Genomic DNA, 16,743 nt, shown 5'->3' with positions numbered 1-16,743 from the left:
AGAGATACTCCAAATGTTTATGGAAAGCTATAAAGCTGAGCTGTGAAATTTAACCACACAATAAAATGTAGTGGAAAGGGTAAAAAACCAAATTTATACTAAAAAACACAAAAAAGAACAAACAGAAAATCTTGAAATGAGAAGACAAGACTGGAAAAAATGTAACCACAATACATGAGAAGAAAATTTAATGCTTTTTTAAAAAAAATTTTAAGCCCCACAACTGCACATGTTGCTATGGGTGGAGAGTAGGGCCAGGAAGCCAGGGCAGTTTTCAGGCCAGATTGTAAAAGGTACAGGACACAAAGTCAGGGAAGCACTATCCCCACTCCAGGGGGCTGGGTCACACCTCAAGTACTGTGTTCAGTTATGATTTAGGAGAACTACTGATGAACTAATTTAGAAGGTAACCAACGAGAATGGTGAAGGAACACGAAATTCTTAAATGAGAAAACCTTACAAGCTCACTTTTCAATGAAAACTCATTCAAATTTAATCTGATAGCAATTTTTAAGCCACTTTTACTTTACAAAGTCTTTTTAAGTGTTTAGCTTTGTTTTCATAGAAATATCTTTTTCTTTTCATACTCCAATTTCAATAGCTTATATGTATATTTTAATAAACTGTATAAATGCATGAATTTGATTACAAACAGCAATGGAATAGACACAACTGATTAAATACCACACAATTCAACTGAAGGTTGCAGACTGTGGGGACATAACTAGCTCATGACAGCTCGGCTGTGACATCTGTCAGGGGAGAGAGGGAAGAGCATTGCTGAATGTATGGCAGAGGTTTTCAAAATGTGGTCATAAATTCAGCTGCATCAGTATCACCAAGAATTTATTTAAAATGAAATTTTTGGATCCCACCAGAAAATAAGTGACTTAATTAGACTTTTCTGGTAGGCAGGGTCCAGCAGTATGTGAAGAAACTTCCCATGTGATTCTGATGCACCTAAAATGAGAAGCACTGATGTTTGGTACAGAGCTGTCAGGTCAGAAGACTTCTACCTAGATCATGATCCTTATACTGTATTGCTCCTAAGCTGTTGACCAATGAAGTGGGTGGTAGAGAGACTGATTCTAATTCAGTTTAATTGGAGGTCACAGAACCTGCGTTTTCCAAGTTCCTGGTGATTTTGAGATATGAAACATTTGAAACATTTAGAAAAATAGTGAACTAGCGATATTAACTAAGGGAAACAAAAGAAAACTTGTGTGTGGGGGGTGATGTAAATCACACTTTCAAGTAATTGATGGTTTATCCTTTATTTTGCATAATCCCAGGAAGCAGAACTAGAACTAACACTTGGAAGTTACAGAAAAGGAGCTTATGCTGAAAATAGAGGAAGAATTTCTAAAAAATGGAGTAGGCTGCCTCTGCTATCTAGGGGTATTGTATCTGTAGAACTCAGGAGCCTGCAAATGCTGGATAACCATCTGGCCTTGAGTCTACAGGAAAGACCCATGCAACAATTAGCGATTGGACCTGGAAGAACAGAAGCTTAAGTTCCTTTTCAATTCTGAGACTCTAAAAATTACATCATTCCCAACATCTGAAAGTACCCTGAAGATTAAATTTTAAAATTAGAGAAGAGAAAGACTTCTTAATGTTTTCTTTCTGGTATCAGCAAAATGTGCTTGCTAGATACAGTAGTATGTACTATGTTTCAACTGAACACTCTTGCTAATGGTGACTGCTCTTCCTCTTCATAGTAACTAAGCAATGTCTACTCTGTCATTTTTAAAATTGGTGATGAAATAGTGAAAGGAAAAAGACCTTTAATGGTAAAACAAGGTCCGTATGACTTGCAGAAGTGAAACAAGTAAGACTGGAACAGGTTTCTTCCCTCCAGAAATAATACAGCAGTGTAGAGACTGTACTTTCAAGTTCAGTTAATGCCATATCCTATTTATTATTAGTCTGTGCTGTTCTAAATTATGGATATAATTAATGCATTTAGGATTGTTGATGTTTGCTCCTATTACTCTCCTTGCTACTGGAAAACAATGACAAAGGCCGTCAAAATATGTTTTACAGACATGGACTATTGCCTAATTTGGGCTTGCTATATGGTCTACCAAAGGCATATGAAAAATGCAGTGTCTGTTGATATCCACATAAGACATTCATGCTCAGAAATGAACACAATTTAGAGAAAGATGTCTTTGTCTTGCTATTTTAAATTAGTTATGTAGTGTTGTTGCCTCTTAATATTAGCACATATTATGGAAAAGTAAAGGTTGCATCTATAGCTTTTCATCAATATAAGACCAAGCTTTCTTTTCTGAAAAAATTCCTTTGTAGAGGAATGCTAAGGAACATGCATTATACTACATGTGGCTTTAGAATAAGTAAGGAAAAATGAGAAATTGGCACCTTGGTGATGATATACAGCTGCCTACTAAGTGATCTCATAGCTAGAAATCATATATGACTCTTATTAGTGGAGATTAAATATGAAACATAAGAAGTCAAATTTTTTATCTATTTAAGTGCAATAGATATTTTCCTGGATGTATGAAACAACTTTATAAAAAACCATATACAAATGTTTTGCACTTAGACCACTGATGAACTTGTTTAACCCTATTAATTCTATTCACTACAATTTAATTCAATGAGGAAACTGAGATTGAGAATTGCTATCTGCAAAGTACTTTACCAAATGCTATAATGCAAAGTACACAATGATTCCCATATCTTTTTGCTTGTTACTATTTTGTATATCAGTGTGATACTCAGATTATATTTGAATAATAATTCAAGTATCAGCAAACAATCAAAGTGATAATGCAAAATAATGTGCTAACCACAGTATAATACAATGGTTAAGAACTCTAAGTGAGACAATTTGAGGCTTATTTTTCTGGTGCCTTCCAGTAAACTTGGCTTTAAAATGTTCTATTACAATTATTGGTGCTCCAAGTCTTCTTCCTCCTTATTTCTTCTATTTCACCACCCAAGTTTCTGTTATCATCTAATGTGTGTTTCACTAGAGAAGCTGTTGATCCTGCCAAATCACCCTCCTATCTTCAGGTACTCTGACTTCCTCTCCACTCTCGCTTGCTGCAGAGCTGAAGAAAGCCCACGCATACATCCAGAACATGGAACATCTCTTTGATTTCTTTCTGTGCTCTGCTCCTCTAATGGGAAACCTCCACCGTAGCCCTGGCCTTAATCTGTGGAGTCTTCAGACACTCTCTCTGGCTTTGTTTTGTATTCTCTCCTGCAGGGCCAGTTTCCTCCAACTAGTTATTGAGCAGGTCTCTTGATCAGGCCTCAGCTCTTGTTCACTATGCCTCCCATGTTTCCTTAAGAACAAGTTCTTTTCATTGGGCAGTTAGGTTTGGAGAGAAAACCAAGTTAGATGCATATGTTACGAGCATCTCCCAAATAGTAATTTTGGTTCACATCTGTCCCTTTTATAAAGTATAAGATTCCTAAGAGTAGGGGTTATATCTTATTTCCTATACATTTTCAGATACAGAACCAAGTGCCCTGACAAACAGTGAACACTCAATAACTATTTTTTTATTGGATAAAAGACCCTGGTAGTATCTGCACACATGATATTATTGGGCTATAAACTTTTCATAGGGTCTCCAGGATGGTCTCCAGCTGAGGCCTCAGCTGCTACCACAAACCTAGGGCTACATGATGATTAGAACAGTACTTCGGGAGATGCTGTTGACTTCTGCCTCTAGCATATGTAGTAGCAAAGAGGACATCCACACTTGGGGGTGTCTGCTCAGAAAATACATCAGCCCTCCTCAGGAACCTCCAGTTTCAATGGGTGCTGTATGACCAACAGCCACTACACAATTCACAGCTTCTAGGACAAGAGTGGCAATTTAAGAACTAATGATGCTACCAGGAGAAAATAAACACATACTGTCTGAAGTAAATTGGGCTACATGATCTGATACATTTCACACCAATCAATTTACATCATGCTTCAGGGAAACTAAAATTGTTTTCTTAGGCAAGTTATCATCACAACCAGTTGCAAAAAAATAAGATGAATAGCCACATCTGCCAACAACACAATGATAAATGAGATGGGTTTCAGATCCATAACAGAGAAGAAGAAAACAGTTCATTTTTGATCAGATTCAACTGTTTTTGCTGGTAATATCTATTGGTGGGAAAGTCCAGTGACAAGTTCAGAAATTATTCTCACTTAAGATGCTATGGGAATTTTCAAACATAGTCTGCCTATATTAATATACCTGTGATTCCAATTGACAAAATACATAGCATTTAGCTAGAAAAGAATATGAAGAAAATCTTCCTCAAGGTAAATTCACAGGGACATAGATATAAAAGCAAAACCTTCCTTCACATAATTCCTCATCTGCTTATCTAATGTGATAGATGTTTATATGAAGCAATCTCCTCACAATGGTGGATGTTTATGTAAATGGAGTATCTGACTCACTCCATGGAGGTCTTACTATGCTACAACTTCATTAGCATGAATACACTCTGAAATATGACCTTTCCAAACACTAAAAGGTTTGTATCTACTTCATTGTGGTAGAAACTGATATCATAGGAAATGAAAGTAATAATAGGCTGTCTTTTTATCTTATTTTATTATGTTTTGTTTGTGGTGCTGAGGATGGAATCAGGGCCTCACATATGCTAAGCAAAAGCTGTACCACTGATCTACAAACTCCCAACTAAATACCTGTTGATAAGTGAATGATCCAGGACTTAGCATAATGGTATACAAAGCAATGACATAATTATAACATGTGAGTTGAATCCTAGGCTACAGACCACTGTCCTTTATTGGTATTATTCATGTTGAGCAAATCCAATGGCAAGGATACATGTGCATTGTTCCTAGGCTTACAAATGCTGAACAGAGTGGCTCACAGTTTTCAGTGTTGGTGTTGTTTCACAGTAGAATTTACATTTAATAAAAACCAAGGTAAAAATCATTTAACTGGGGACTAGAAACAATCCAAGTGTGTTTGACAGTATCTTAAAAAACAACCTAAGCCTCCCAGAAACTGATTATAAGTCTTCACAGCTGAGGATCAGCTGGCAGGAGAGGCCTGTCATGAATGTGTATCACAAGTGCTTTTGGAAATTAGGGACACAATGTCTGACTCCCATTGTGCAAAGTTACTTTTCCCTCTGATGTGTGCTCTTTTGTTAGGGGAAAAGTAAAGCTAAAGGAGGGACAGAAAGAACAAAGGCCCACCTCCTTCCTTATAAGTTCGCATTATACTTACCCAAGAAATTCAATTTTTATGAATATATTGTAAGAAGAAAATCAGTATTTAACCTGAAGAACAGTTACATACCTCAATCTATAATAGCAATAATAAATAAAGGATAGTTTAAATATCCATCAATAGAGGATTAGAAAAATAAATTACGCATATAGCCATTCAAAGGAATTTTGTGTGGTTAAAAAGTGGAATCATGTAGAAGAATATGAAATTAGAAAATATTTACGTTGCATTTTAAATGAGTAAGGCATGTTTCAAAAGCATATTCAAATATTCAGTAATCCTATTTTTAAAATATTTACATATATTTGTAAAAATGCTAATTGGAGCCATGACTAAGTAGTGAGATTACAGATGGAGAAACTGAGGTTCAGCAGCTTAAATGATTTCTAAAAATTCACATTATAAGAAAGCGTAAGACTAGGTGTCACACCTAAATGTGAATACGTCAAACTCCTAGGCCTATGCTCATTTTATCACATTCTTCTACTCATATAAAATCTGCATAAGGCTATATGAAGTGTCAAGTCCATAATGAGCTTGGATAAAGAAGTTAATTTGCTTTAACTAAAACAACGGAGTAAAGAACTGAGTTTTGTATCTTTCTCATTTTGAATACTTCAAAAAAGTTATATGGTTCATATTTATATTTCTCCTATTAATAGGGTTAAATACAGACTTGATCCTGAAAGAGCAAACCTAGTCCTGCCCTTAACCTTTAATGAAGTAGGGTCAGAGGTGTAGCTAAGTGGTAAAGAGCTTGCCTAGCAAGTGTAGATCCTGGGTTCCATTTCCAGCACTGAAAAACAAAACAAAACAAAATAAAACAAAAACAACCCAAAAAACCTCTTGTGAAGTCTCCATCATTTCTCCTGGTAATTACATTGTAGTGCCCAGAAGATAACTAAAAACCTGAAAGCACTTTAAGGATCAGCAGAAGGGATGCTATAGCTAAGAAGCTTTTTTACTGACTGTCTAAAGGTTCTGCAGACAATTGTCTGTAGAAATATGATGAAACTATTCTCCAAAAGTGATCAGAATGGTCAATTCCTGGGAGTTCAACAATAACATTCTCTGCCATTCATTTCTACTCTTGTATCCCAAATCCAGGCTGATTTAATTTCCTCCACACAAACTAAGGAGAGGGGATGAGTCATAAAGTTGGCACTTGATTTATAAATCTTGACAGAAGGCACAGCTGATCAATCCTACTACCCTGTTTCGCCCTTATTTCTTATCTGTTCCTTTGTAAGATTTGTGTGGTACACAGATGTTGTAATAGTTTAACCACTGGAGAAATGGTATTAGATTTGGTGGTGGTAAGGAACAAAACTATTGTCACAATTAATAAACCATATTAACTTTGCCAAAATAGAATTAAGTCAACCTAATACAAGTAACATTTAAAGGCATAAAAGGACACAGTAATCTTTGAAAGACAGACCTTAAGAGACTTCTCCAATGGCAAGAAAAATAAAGAAATACAAGAATAAGTCACAGGAAATGAGATTTTTTTTGAGACAGCAGCCAAGGTGAAGGCATTATACAAACGTGAGTTATTCTTATCCCAGCTGTTTTAGACATAGCGGAAAGGATAAACATAATCTACAAAGAGTAAAAAATTTAAAGTAGAAAATGTTGCTACCAGTCCTGGCTCTAACACTTATCAACTGAATGTTATTGGTGAAGTGGCCTCTGCTCATTTCCTTCATTTGTTCATGTATGAAAGGGAGGTAATTCCTGCCTGTCTACCTCCCCTCCTGCAAGGATTGTTGTGTATGTAAACAATAACAAAACAAAATTAGCAAAGAAGAATGGATGTCCTTGGAACCCTGAAAATGCTATGCAACCCATAGCTGCTTGTCATAACTATGCTCTAATGAAAAGGTGGCTGGACAAGTTTTGGCTCTGGGATGAAACCAAAACAACTGATGCCATTCCTATGACCCAGGTTATTAAAATGCTCCTCAGGAAAATGTAAGTAAATGTAGATAAGATAGGAAAAAACTGAAAATGGGATCAAGCTGAAGAAGAGGGTGTCACTGAGTTGCAGGATTTTTCCTCCATCAGATGGAAGAATATCAAGGAGCAGCAAGGTGGGTTGGTGGAAAGAGAAACAATGCAGGAACAAAGTAAATTTTGTCATCTCCTTCAGTATGGGATTTTGGGCAAATTATGTGCTTCCTTTGACCTTTCAGTTTTCTAACAAAATATGTAAAATAATCAATATAATACCTACCTTGAAAGGTCAGTAAGTAATTAAATTAAATTAGTTTAAATAATATACATTGCTGTGTACAGAGCGGGGTACATGGCTGGTATCCAATGAAAGTGAGTTATTTCATTTTTCCAAGTTCCTTTCATAATATGCATGCATATTTTACCAACACAGGAAAATGTTTTGGATACTCTCTAACAGCCTGATTGCATCTCCCAAGACAACCTGAAAATAGGACTCCATTAAAATGTTTGTATAAGTTCCATCTTTCTCCATTATGTCTATCTGATTATAATATTCTCACAAATTCATCTTGTATTGAAATTATTCTGCAGAGTCTATAAAGGTGTCCTATAAGATTTAGTATATAAATACTTAGAGTGCCTGACACAGCTGCTGACTCTAAAAGTCATGATAATGTGGAGTAACACTCAAAAGAGAAAGCTGAGAGAGTTTTTCTAGTTTCCTTACTCCACTTCTTAGAGTAACACCAAAGCAAAATAGTCAATGAAAAGTGTCCTTTTATTTTCCAGAATGGAAAAGGATTAATGTATTCTGAAGTTTAGTTGAACATTATTACAATGCATGTGTATATATATGTAGGTGTGTGTGTGTTACTCAACTTCTTTTTCTTCAGTAATTTTAACCCCTGTTCTCTTCTTTTAAAAAGACTTTTGCCTTTCTTGGCCTACCGACATTCTGTTCATCCAGATAAAAGCTATTCTTTCTGGGAATTCTCAGATTACAAAGGGGTCCCACCTCTCTACCCTAACAGCAAGTAGAAACAGTTTACTTTTCTCTGTACATTGTAACATTTTCTTTAAACCACTAAGTACCTTTTCATTCACCCTTTATACCTTCTACATGTTCTCAAGATTTAAGTGGGTATTTGGGATGTAGCTGGTACTTGCATTGGCTGAAAATGTGACTGATCAACCTCAGCTTCCATTTAGTTTCCATTAATTCTCACTTAAAGTTTGCCATGTATGACAATGTGGTGCTATTTTAAGAGTTGGGAAATGGATCAGATTTGAGTTGGCATTAGAGAAAAGATAATTCTTTTACTTCCCCATTTAATCTTCCCCAGGTTGTGTTACTATTTTAATTATATCACAGAAAATTTCATTTTAGACTCAAAAACAATATTTTATAAGCACTACACTAGATAATGATTAATTTGAAATAATTCTTGAACAGTATACAGAATACCTTTTAATATCCTCTGGCTACTTTTTCCAGTAAAATTTTGGGGGATTTTTTGATATTGTCTTTATCTCTCCATGGTGACTTAGGAGACACATTTAAGAAAATTCTATTTTAAGGACAGAGATTCTAGTAGACAGAGCCAAAACTTTGTGAAGTTTATTGTATGATCAGTTCCTGGAATCCCTCATACTCCATCCCTTTAATTCATGCAGTCACATTGAATGTTCAAAGTACATAGCGCTGTTTGAAATCCTCTGTGTACAGTCACAACGGCAATACAAAAGGAAAATGAGAACATTCCCCACAACAGAGAACCGTGAAGGAAACTGAAAGCAAAAACTGTATCTTTGTTTAATCCAGTTTGCTTACACTTTAACACATATAACTCCACTTAACTGGCCATCACAGCAAAAGCCACAACACACACACAGCAGCAGCATGGAGCTAACCACACAACTCAATGGACAATACAGACAAACTTGAGTATAAACCAAGATTTTTCTACCTCTTTTCATAACAGGTTAGTGCTGGCCCTCAGTGTTGGTGTACAGTTTTTATGGCATGGGAAAATAGGGATGTTTCTGCCCTATAAAAATAAATGTGTTGAAGGCTTTAGTTGGTGCTTACACGATGTCAGAAAGTTCCAAAAGGCACTGGCACAATAACAAAAATAAATAAATGGAAAAAAAATCCCACAAACAAATATATATATATCACCAAAACACCATGGCAAGATAATAAGAAAACTCTGATAGGAAATCTACTGGTTTCCTAGATGACTTATGCAACAGTTTTCAACACATTATTGAAAAATAAAAAACAAGAAGGCATGCTAATGGGTCTTTGGTGGGGTATTTTCTTGTCACCAACCACTATTCACATAAAGTCTTTGGCTTTAAACTGCTCATTAGATTATTTTCTCCCTGCATAGGTAGAAAGCAGAGAACCCTCTTTGTTCTTAAACATTTAAGTCTAAGGGAGGGCTAAGAGTAAGAGCATAGAAATACACGCATTATCTTTAATAAGGAAAAGTATACATGGAAAAAAATATAAATATAATTGTTATACCTTTATTTAATGTATCATTATATACACTTCTTTCCGACCCATAGGTTCACACATACAGTTGTTCATGTGTGATGTTTTTACCAACTTTACAAAAGGCTGGGACGGAAAGGTAAGTAGGAAGCATGAAGTTCTGGAGGCAATATTTTGGCTGCTTTTTTTTTTTTTTCATTCTTTTTCATTTCTGGGAATTGAACTAAGGGCCTCACACATGCTAGGCAACTGCTCTAGCTCTGAGTGACACCCCCAGTTCTAGGACAGTATTTTTACTCTTACATCAAAAAGAAAAAAATGCTAGATGAACTAGCTAGAACTGGGCTAGAAATAGTGAAACTTGGAAAATTTCATTCCACTTAATGATTTGTAGTTCCTCATAAAAAATAAAACTTACCACATTCTGGGCAAATTTCTCAAAAGATGTTCTGTGATCCATTGAGTTTCCAGACTTACATGTATGGGTTGGGATAGGTGAAGGAAATAAGGGAACATTAAAAAAAAGGAGAGAGCGAGCAAGAAAAATCAAGCAGAGTGGATGATGACATGATATGACACTATGTCCACATTCTAAGTCACGGGGTCCCATGAAGGTAGGAGAGCTGTCAAGGGTGGCCTCTTGTTACTGGATGCGGGCTCTGCTTTCATTTTTAACATCAAAAGCTCTTTTTGTATGCAAACAAAATGGTATGATCTCCAGCAAAATCAAATCAAGCAAAAACAAAGTAGAGAGGTGAAGCTGTTATGCTGACATTTGCAAAGCCTGCACATTTGGAAATGTAGTGGCACAGCTTCAGAATTTCCTGCTAATTTTCTCTCAGGGTTAAATTTCTGTAGATAACATCATTAATTCTTTAGATCTTTCTGACAGGTGGAAATTCCACTCAAGCTGCCCAGTAATAAAGCCTTTAGTTGTAGTGACTGAGCACTTGAAATCTGGCTAGAATTTTATGAATTTTTCATTAATTAAAATTTAAATGTAAAAAGCCCCATGTGGCTAGTGGCTGCTGCATTGGACAGTACAACCACAGAATATCTATTTCCAGCTGCAAAGGCAACAGATTTAAAACAAAACTCATTACTCTAAATGTATGAATTACAGAAAACTATAATTTAGTCTCAGAATTTCAAGAAACTATAGATTAAGCTGGGTGTGATAGCGCATTCCTGCAATCCCAGCACTCTGGAGGCTGAGGCAGGAGAATTGCTGTGAGTTCAAGGCCAGCCTAGACTATGTGAATTAAAGGCCAGCCTGCATTACCCTGTCTCAAAAAAACAAAAAAGAAAAAGAAAAACCACTATGGATTATTTTAAAATTAAAAGATAATGAATGATATTAATGTTTCTGGCCACATTTTCCATACCCTGTTAAACTGATCGCATAAGGAGATATGGAAGTGAGACTTTGACCGTTTTTCTAAAAATGTTCATAGATACTATTTTAAGTGTATAAAATTCATCATATGAATATTAAGTAATTTGTGATAAAAGACAAATGAGAATATTCACTTGGAAACATTACTACATCCTGGCAGCTGTCACTGAAAATGGGGGTCTATTTTCAGTTATGAACATACAATCTAGTTTCTAAATAAATAAAATCCTCTTTAAACTGTTGACACTGTTCTTTTCTTTGCATTATTATGTTTTGATTTTCTTTAAACTAAGTTTATATAAGATTAACCTGAAACATGGAAAGAACATTTAATAAACTTTGTGAAGCATGAACATCTGCAGAAACAAACAAAAAGCAAAAATAATATAATAAGCAATCAGCAAACAAAAGCAACTTAGATGGTTCTTATAAAATGAAAGGTATGGGGGGAGGATTTGGAGTATGTTCACTTACCATTTATTCAGTATCCTGGGCCCAGCCTCAGAAATTAATCTATATGATTATAACTGAGAACTAAGTCAATAAAATGTCACAAAGAACCAATACCTTTTTCTTTGCCTGTAGAAGTTCCTGATAGGCACTGGATCTTATAAAACGTGGATACGAATCACTTTTCATCAGTTTGTAAATATGCTCCTAAAAAGAAATAATGGTTGAAATGCTCTTTTATTACTTCTTGGGAAAAATAAAATGCTATGATAAGAATGTCACATGTGGTGAAAGAAGAAGCACAATAGCAGCTAAAAGTAGGAATGATAATGCTGACGAGGATACCTTATGTTTGGAGGACGTTTAGATCTTCTAATTCATTATTTCATTTATGGATCAATGTTTAAACAAGCTTGGGAGCTATAGAGCAGGACAACCACATCCAGTTATTTTAAAAAATGGAATTTGGTTTATTGGGATATCAAGAAATAATTTCAAATCAAGTTATTGATTTATTTAGAACACAGGAGAATATAAATAAATCTGATCTTTAAAAATGACTCTAGGTCAAAATGGATGACATGAAGTTAAGACTCAATAATCATTCTGGATATCTTTGGCCTCCATACTTGCTGGGAGGCAGACAATCCAGACAAATATCTTTGGTACAAACTACAAAGAAAATTGTCATCCACACATACTCTGGGTCAGAACTCATTCTGAAAATAAATCTTGTGATATTTAATTGCTAAACCCAAAATTGTACTTTTATGTTTTCTTTTAAAAATTATTCAGTGAGCTGGGCATAGGGGTGTAAGCCTATAACCCCAGCACTCAAGAGGCTGAGGCAGGAGGATCACCGTGAGTTCAAGGCCAGCCTGGGCTACATAGTGAGTTCAAGGTCAGTCTGAAAAACACAGTGAGACCCTATCTCAAAAAAAAAAAAAAAAAATCATGCTGTAACAGATTATGTAAATATTAAATCATCCACTCCTAATAAGTCTGCAAGGTTCTATCTATCTATCTATGTATCTATCTATCATCTACCTATTTATCTATCTTTCTATCTATATTTTTTGCATTGATGGGGATGTTACCCAGGGCCTCAAGCATGCTAGGGAAGCATTCTACCATTGAGCTACACCCCAGCGCCCCCATTCTATTTTAATTATCAATGTTTGTTCACATATAAGTCAAACAAAGAAAAAAATGTATTTGTTCCATTCAGTCTTGGTCTTGGGGAGATTCTGTTCCAGTTTACTGCAGTTCAGGAAAGCTTAAATGCTTTTTGATCTTTCTAATCTACTGAAATATCAGTTAAATGTAGAGTTACAAATATTTGACAGTATCCTAGATGCCCTAATCATTTCTTGTTTGGAGAAAAACATATATTTTAAGAACTGCTCCCATTTGTTTTAAGCACACCAGTAGGAATTTAAAGTGAACTGGAATCCACTCAATGACATTCAGATAATCCTCAAAATCTAGCCCAAGGTTGAGCTTTAAGAATATGATAAACCTAGTTCTGCATTAAAATTTATTTGAAAAGTGAAAGAATATGTGGTTTTTGGAGTTAGGCTTTTTAGGATTCTGATCCTATGTTGCTCAAGATCTGCTACTTACAAACAGTTTACATTCAGATCAATTTGTTCATTTATCTGATCCTTAAATTTCTAAAATAAAAAATAGCATTACTGTGAGAATTAAAGAAATGATAAGTATCAGAGTTTGGGGTATATGTAGTAAGTGCTTCAATATTCTTGATTACATGGTGGAACACTTGTAGGTGCTGGCCTATATTAGTTAATTTAGTCCTTACAAAACCCCAAAGAGATTGCTAACCATTATTATATCCATTTTGAAGAAATGGAGGCATGAAGACCTGAAGTACTTGCAAGATGTCACAAGCAGACTCAGAGTGGAATCAAGGCAATTATTTCCAGAATCTGAGTTCTTAACTTTACATTGTATTTTTTTCTCAAACAATGTCAGGCATTGCTGGTATTATATCTTTGAAGACAGGATTTAAAAATCCATAAAAACTGGAGTTAAATAACTTAGCTTAACTGAAAAAAATCCAAGCTTAAGATCAGGTAGTAATATTTTATGTATGAAAACATTTCTTTTTGTTTTATGGAGGACCTTATTAAGCTAGAATGTTTTTTAGTGTCACAGACAGCAAAGCGATATTTTGGTAAAGATTTCGGGAAGGGCATCCCAAACATTTTCCCCACTGTGGACTCTTAGAAAAAGGCTTGACAAGTTTATCTTGAATTAAAAGAAAGATAAATCAGAAGAGAAATGAACAATAGGGCCTGAATGTTCATCTGCTTTCTGTCATGTGTCTTTGTAAAATGTAATTATTTCTCCATACAAGACCATGGTTTAGCTACAGGGAATGGCTGTCTGTCTGGTTAACTGCTACAACCTGTGTTAATTTTCTGTACAGTGGCTCACCGCTTTAAGTTGAAGCCAAGGAGAAATGCATTTTCTACCAAGAATGGAAATAGGAATGACATTTGTGTATATCCTTCTCTTCCATCTATATTTTATGTTTAGAAGTGGTGTTATTAAAAACAAGATACTTTCAGAATTAACATTCTTCTCCAAAAGAAGTTTAAGATATTTTGAAATATGTATGTTCGCATTTAAAGGCCACCTTTAACATATCATCAGGAAATAATATTCCCTTCCTTACAAGTTTATTTTTCTCCATAAGCACCAATGTTTTTCTCAAAAAATTAGAAATCTTAATTGTTTCTAAGAAAGCAATGAAAATTGTTTGAGAAAAGAACACTGAAAATTTGTCTTAGAAAGTTAAACTATATTTCCTTTAATTTTATTTCCATAGATTTAAAAACTTAACTTGAAAAATTAACATATGCCTGAATCTAGTTTTTCATTTTTTCAGCTGAGGAAAAACCTGTTTTGAATTTGACTAAACTTATAGATAATTTAGTTCTGAAAATTCATAATAATGCATAATTTAGGAAAGTCAGAATCTTAGAATCTACATATTGAAGATGCACAAATGCATAACACTGAGGTGGAGCCGTTGTTAGTGTTTGATCAAATACTGGGTGCCAAATATAGGAGAAAATAAAGTAAAAGTTTTCAAATATTTAAAAAATGCTCCTTCATGAAATCTCATGCAAAAAATATTTAAATTTATGAAATATGTAAAGACTTGAGAAATCTTTTCACTTGAAATGTGTTTTTTCCTAGATAAATAAGTTATTTTATATACAGTTACTACCTGAACTGAAAATATTACAAATATCTGATATTTACAAGTAAAAATAAAACTAAAGTTTCAGAGTCACCCACATCTAAAGAGTCTCTCAGTGTCATGCACCTACCTGAGCATCTTCAAACGTGTATCGTCCAGGTTCCTTTACATTTTGTGTTGTTTTGTCATAACTCTTAGAATCCAAATTAATGGCACTGGGGGCCCCTGGAGCCAGAAACTCTTGCCATATTTCCTGAACTCGAGAGGGCACTTCTCGAATAGGCCTTTTCTTCAGCTCTTCCACCGCCAGCCAGAATCTGTGCAATATATGACACAGGTTGTTTATTCTGCAGGCTCATGATCTGAAAATTCTTATAATATTTACTGACCATACTGTTCATTGTGAGTCACAAAAACAAACTCACTTTTTCTGAGGGCTTGCAGTATCAGGTCTGTATTGTCTTCCTCCCCAATAGTTGTATTCAAAAGTAAAATAATTCTTTGGAAATAAATACTGAAAACTATCTCTTTCAAGTGGTTATTATTAAAAATAGATCTGGCTGGGGATTTAGCTCAGTGGTTCTGCTGCCTGCCTCACAAGCGCAAGGACCTGAGTTCGGTCCCTGGTACAAACAAACAAAAAGATCTGCTGGAGCTCTGGTCCTATACAATCTTAATTTTGTGGAAGTAAAGTAGCACTGTTAGAAAAATCACTTATTAGGAAGAGGAATAAAAAGGGAATTCAGAGCGTGGACACAGAGTTTCTAATAAAGCAGGGTATTATATTGTATTCTTTGGATATTTTGTCAATATGAACAATGAAAGTTAGCACAGAAAGCCATTTCTGCTCTACCTGGTAAGAGGATTACCATGAAGCTTTCCTGGAGATAAAAGATGCCTGGACACAAAGTCAGAAAATGCCCTACCTGGAAAAATCAGGGCAATTAGCTAATTTTTGCAATTTATAGTAATTCAAAGTTACAGAATGACAAAAGCAGCAAACTTTTGCATGCAATTACTCGAAAAGTTTAAATATGCAGAGGTATCATAGCATTTTATAAGGTATGGAAAAACACATACTGACTCATTTCTGCATACATATTTACATAAAGAAAAAAAAATATATATATATATACCAAAAGAGCACAAGAGTATGATTTGCTTTGTAACAATAAACAGAAAAGTACAGAACTGATCAAGAGAAAGAAAGTTGAAATAACAAATATTTATTACGGTAGCAGATATCTTGCTATTAACACCCCACAAACTATGCTCTGTTGCTTTTATCCTGTCACACTTGTCACTTTCTGAGGCTGTTAGGGAAGTCCTCTTTCCTCAGTGTCTTTATGAGGTATGAGCAAAAATGCAGTGAATGCTATTGTGGAGTGCCATCCAAAAGAAAGCTTGGCTTGTGAAACCATTCCAGCGAATCCTCACCTGCTTTATTCACTGGATCTGGTACCATGTGACTTCTGCTTCTTCCCAAAAGTCAAAATGACCAGGAACAGTAAATGTTTTAAATTGATTCACAACATGAAGCAGTCATTACAGCACAACTAAAGATACTCAAGTAACAAGACTTCCAGAACTGCTTCAGAAAGCGGCAAGAATGATGGGATAAGTGTGTGTGAAGTGAGGGGCAGTCTTTTAGGGGGATTAGTGGCACTGTGTCTTTTACTATCATGAATTTAAAAAACCAAAAATTTAAACATTCAGTGTGGTTTTTCGATCATACGGCATACACTGAAAAGTTGTCACATCACCATAAATTTAAACAATGGGCTTAATTTTTTAAAAAAAATGACTCTAGATTTTATCCTTGTGGTTAGATCTAGAAATAATATTGAAAAGATAGATGCAGATATTTTAATAATTTGTAATAGAGAAAATACATGACAAAGGAGCTGTGAGTGTCCTTACTAGGCATGATCAAAAGTAAGGTGAATGCTGTTGC

At 35.0% G+C, this 16,743-nt stretch overlaps 1 protein-coding gene across 16 annotated transcripts in view; it reads right to left on the bottom strand.

The window, feature by feature from the left end:
* The window catches only part of Rgs7 (regulator of G protein signaling 7), a 520,574-nt gene that overhangs the window by 7,649 nt on the left and 496,182 nt on the right, over positions 1-16,743 (bottom strand). For 11 of the 16 annotated variants that reach the window (XM_087194092.1, XM_021265470.2, XM_087194091.1 and 8 more), the window contains 3 exons: positions 14,920-15,106; positions 11,678-11,767; positions 9,182-9,262 (listed from right to left, as the gene is read on the bottom strand). In XM_087194092.1, coding sequence (XP_087050218.1) covers positions 9,188-9,262; positions 11,678-11,767; positions 14,920-15,106 — 352 coding nt within the window. In that variant the 3' untranslated portion in view covers positions 9,182-9,187. The remainder of the gene's footprint in view (positions 1-9,181; positions 9,263-11,677; positions 11,768-14,919; positions 15,107-16,743) is intronic. The other 5 variants (XM_087194093.1, XM_087194086.1, XM_021265465.2 and 2 more) reach the window with 1 other exon arrangement.

Source organism: Heterocephalus glaber, unplaced genomic scaffold (assembly GCF_053883595.1).
Source record: "Heterocephalus glaber isolate CG9 unplaced genomic scaffold, H.glaber_assembly_v1.0 deba00001600, whole genome shotgun sequence".
In the NCBI taxonomy this organism is placed as follows: Eukaryota; Metazoa; Chordata; class Mammalia; order Rodentia; family Bathyergidae; genus Heterocephalus; species Heterocephalus glaber.
This window is presented reverse-complemented; position numbering and strand designations above follow the sequence as displayed.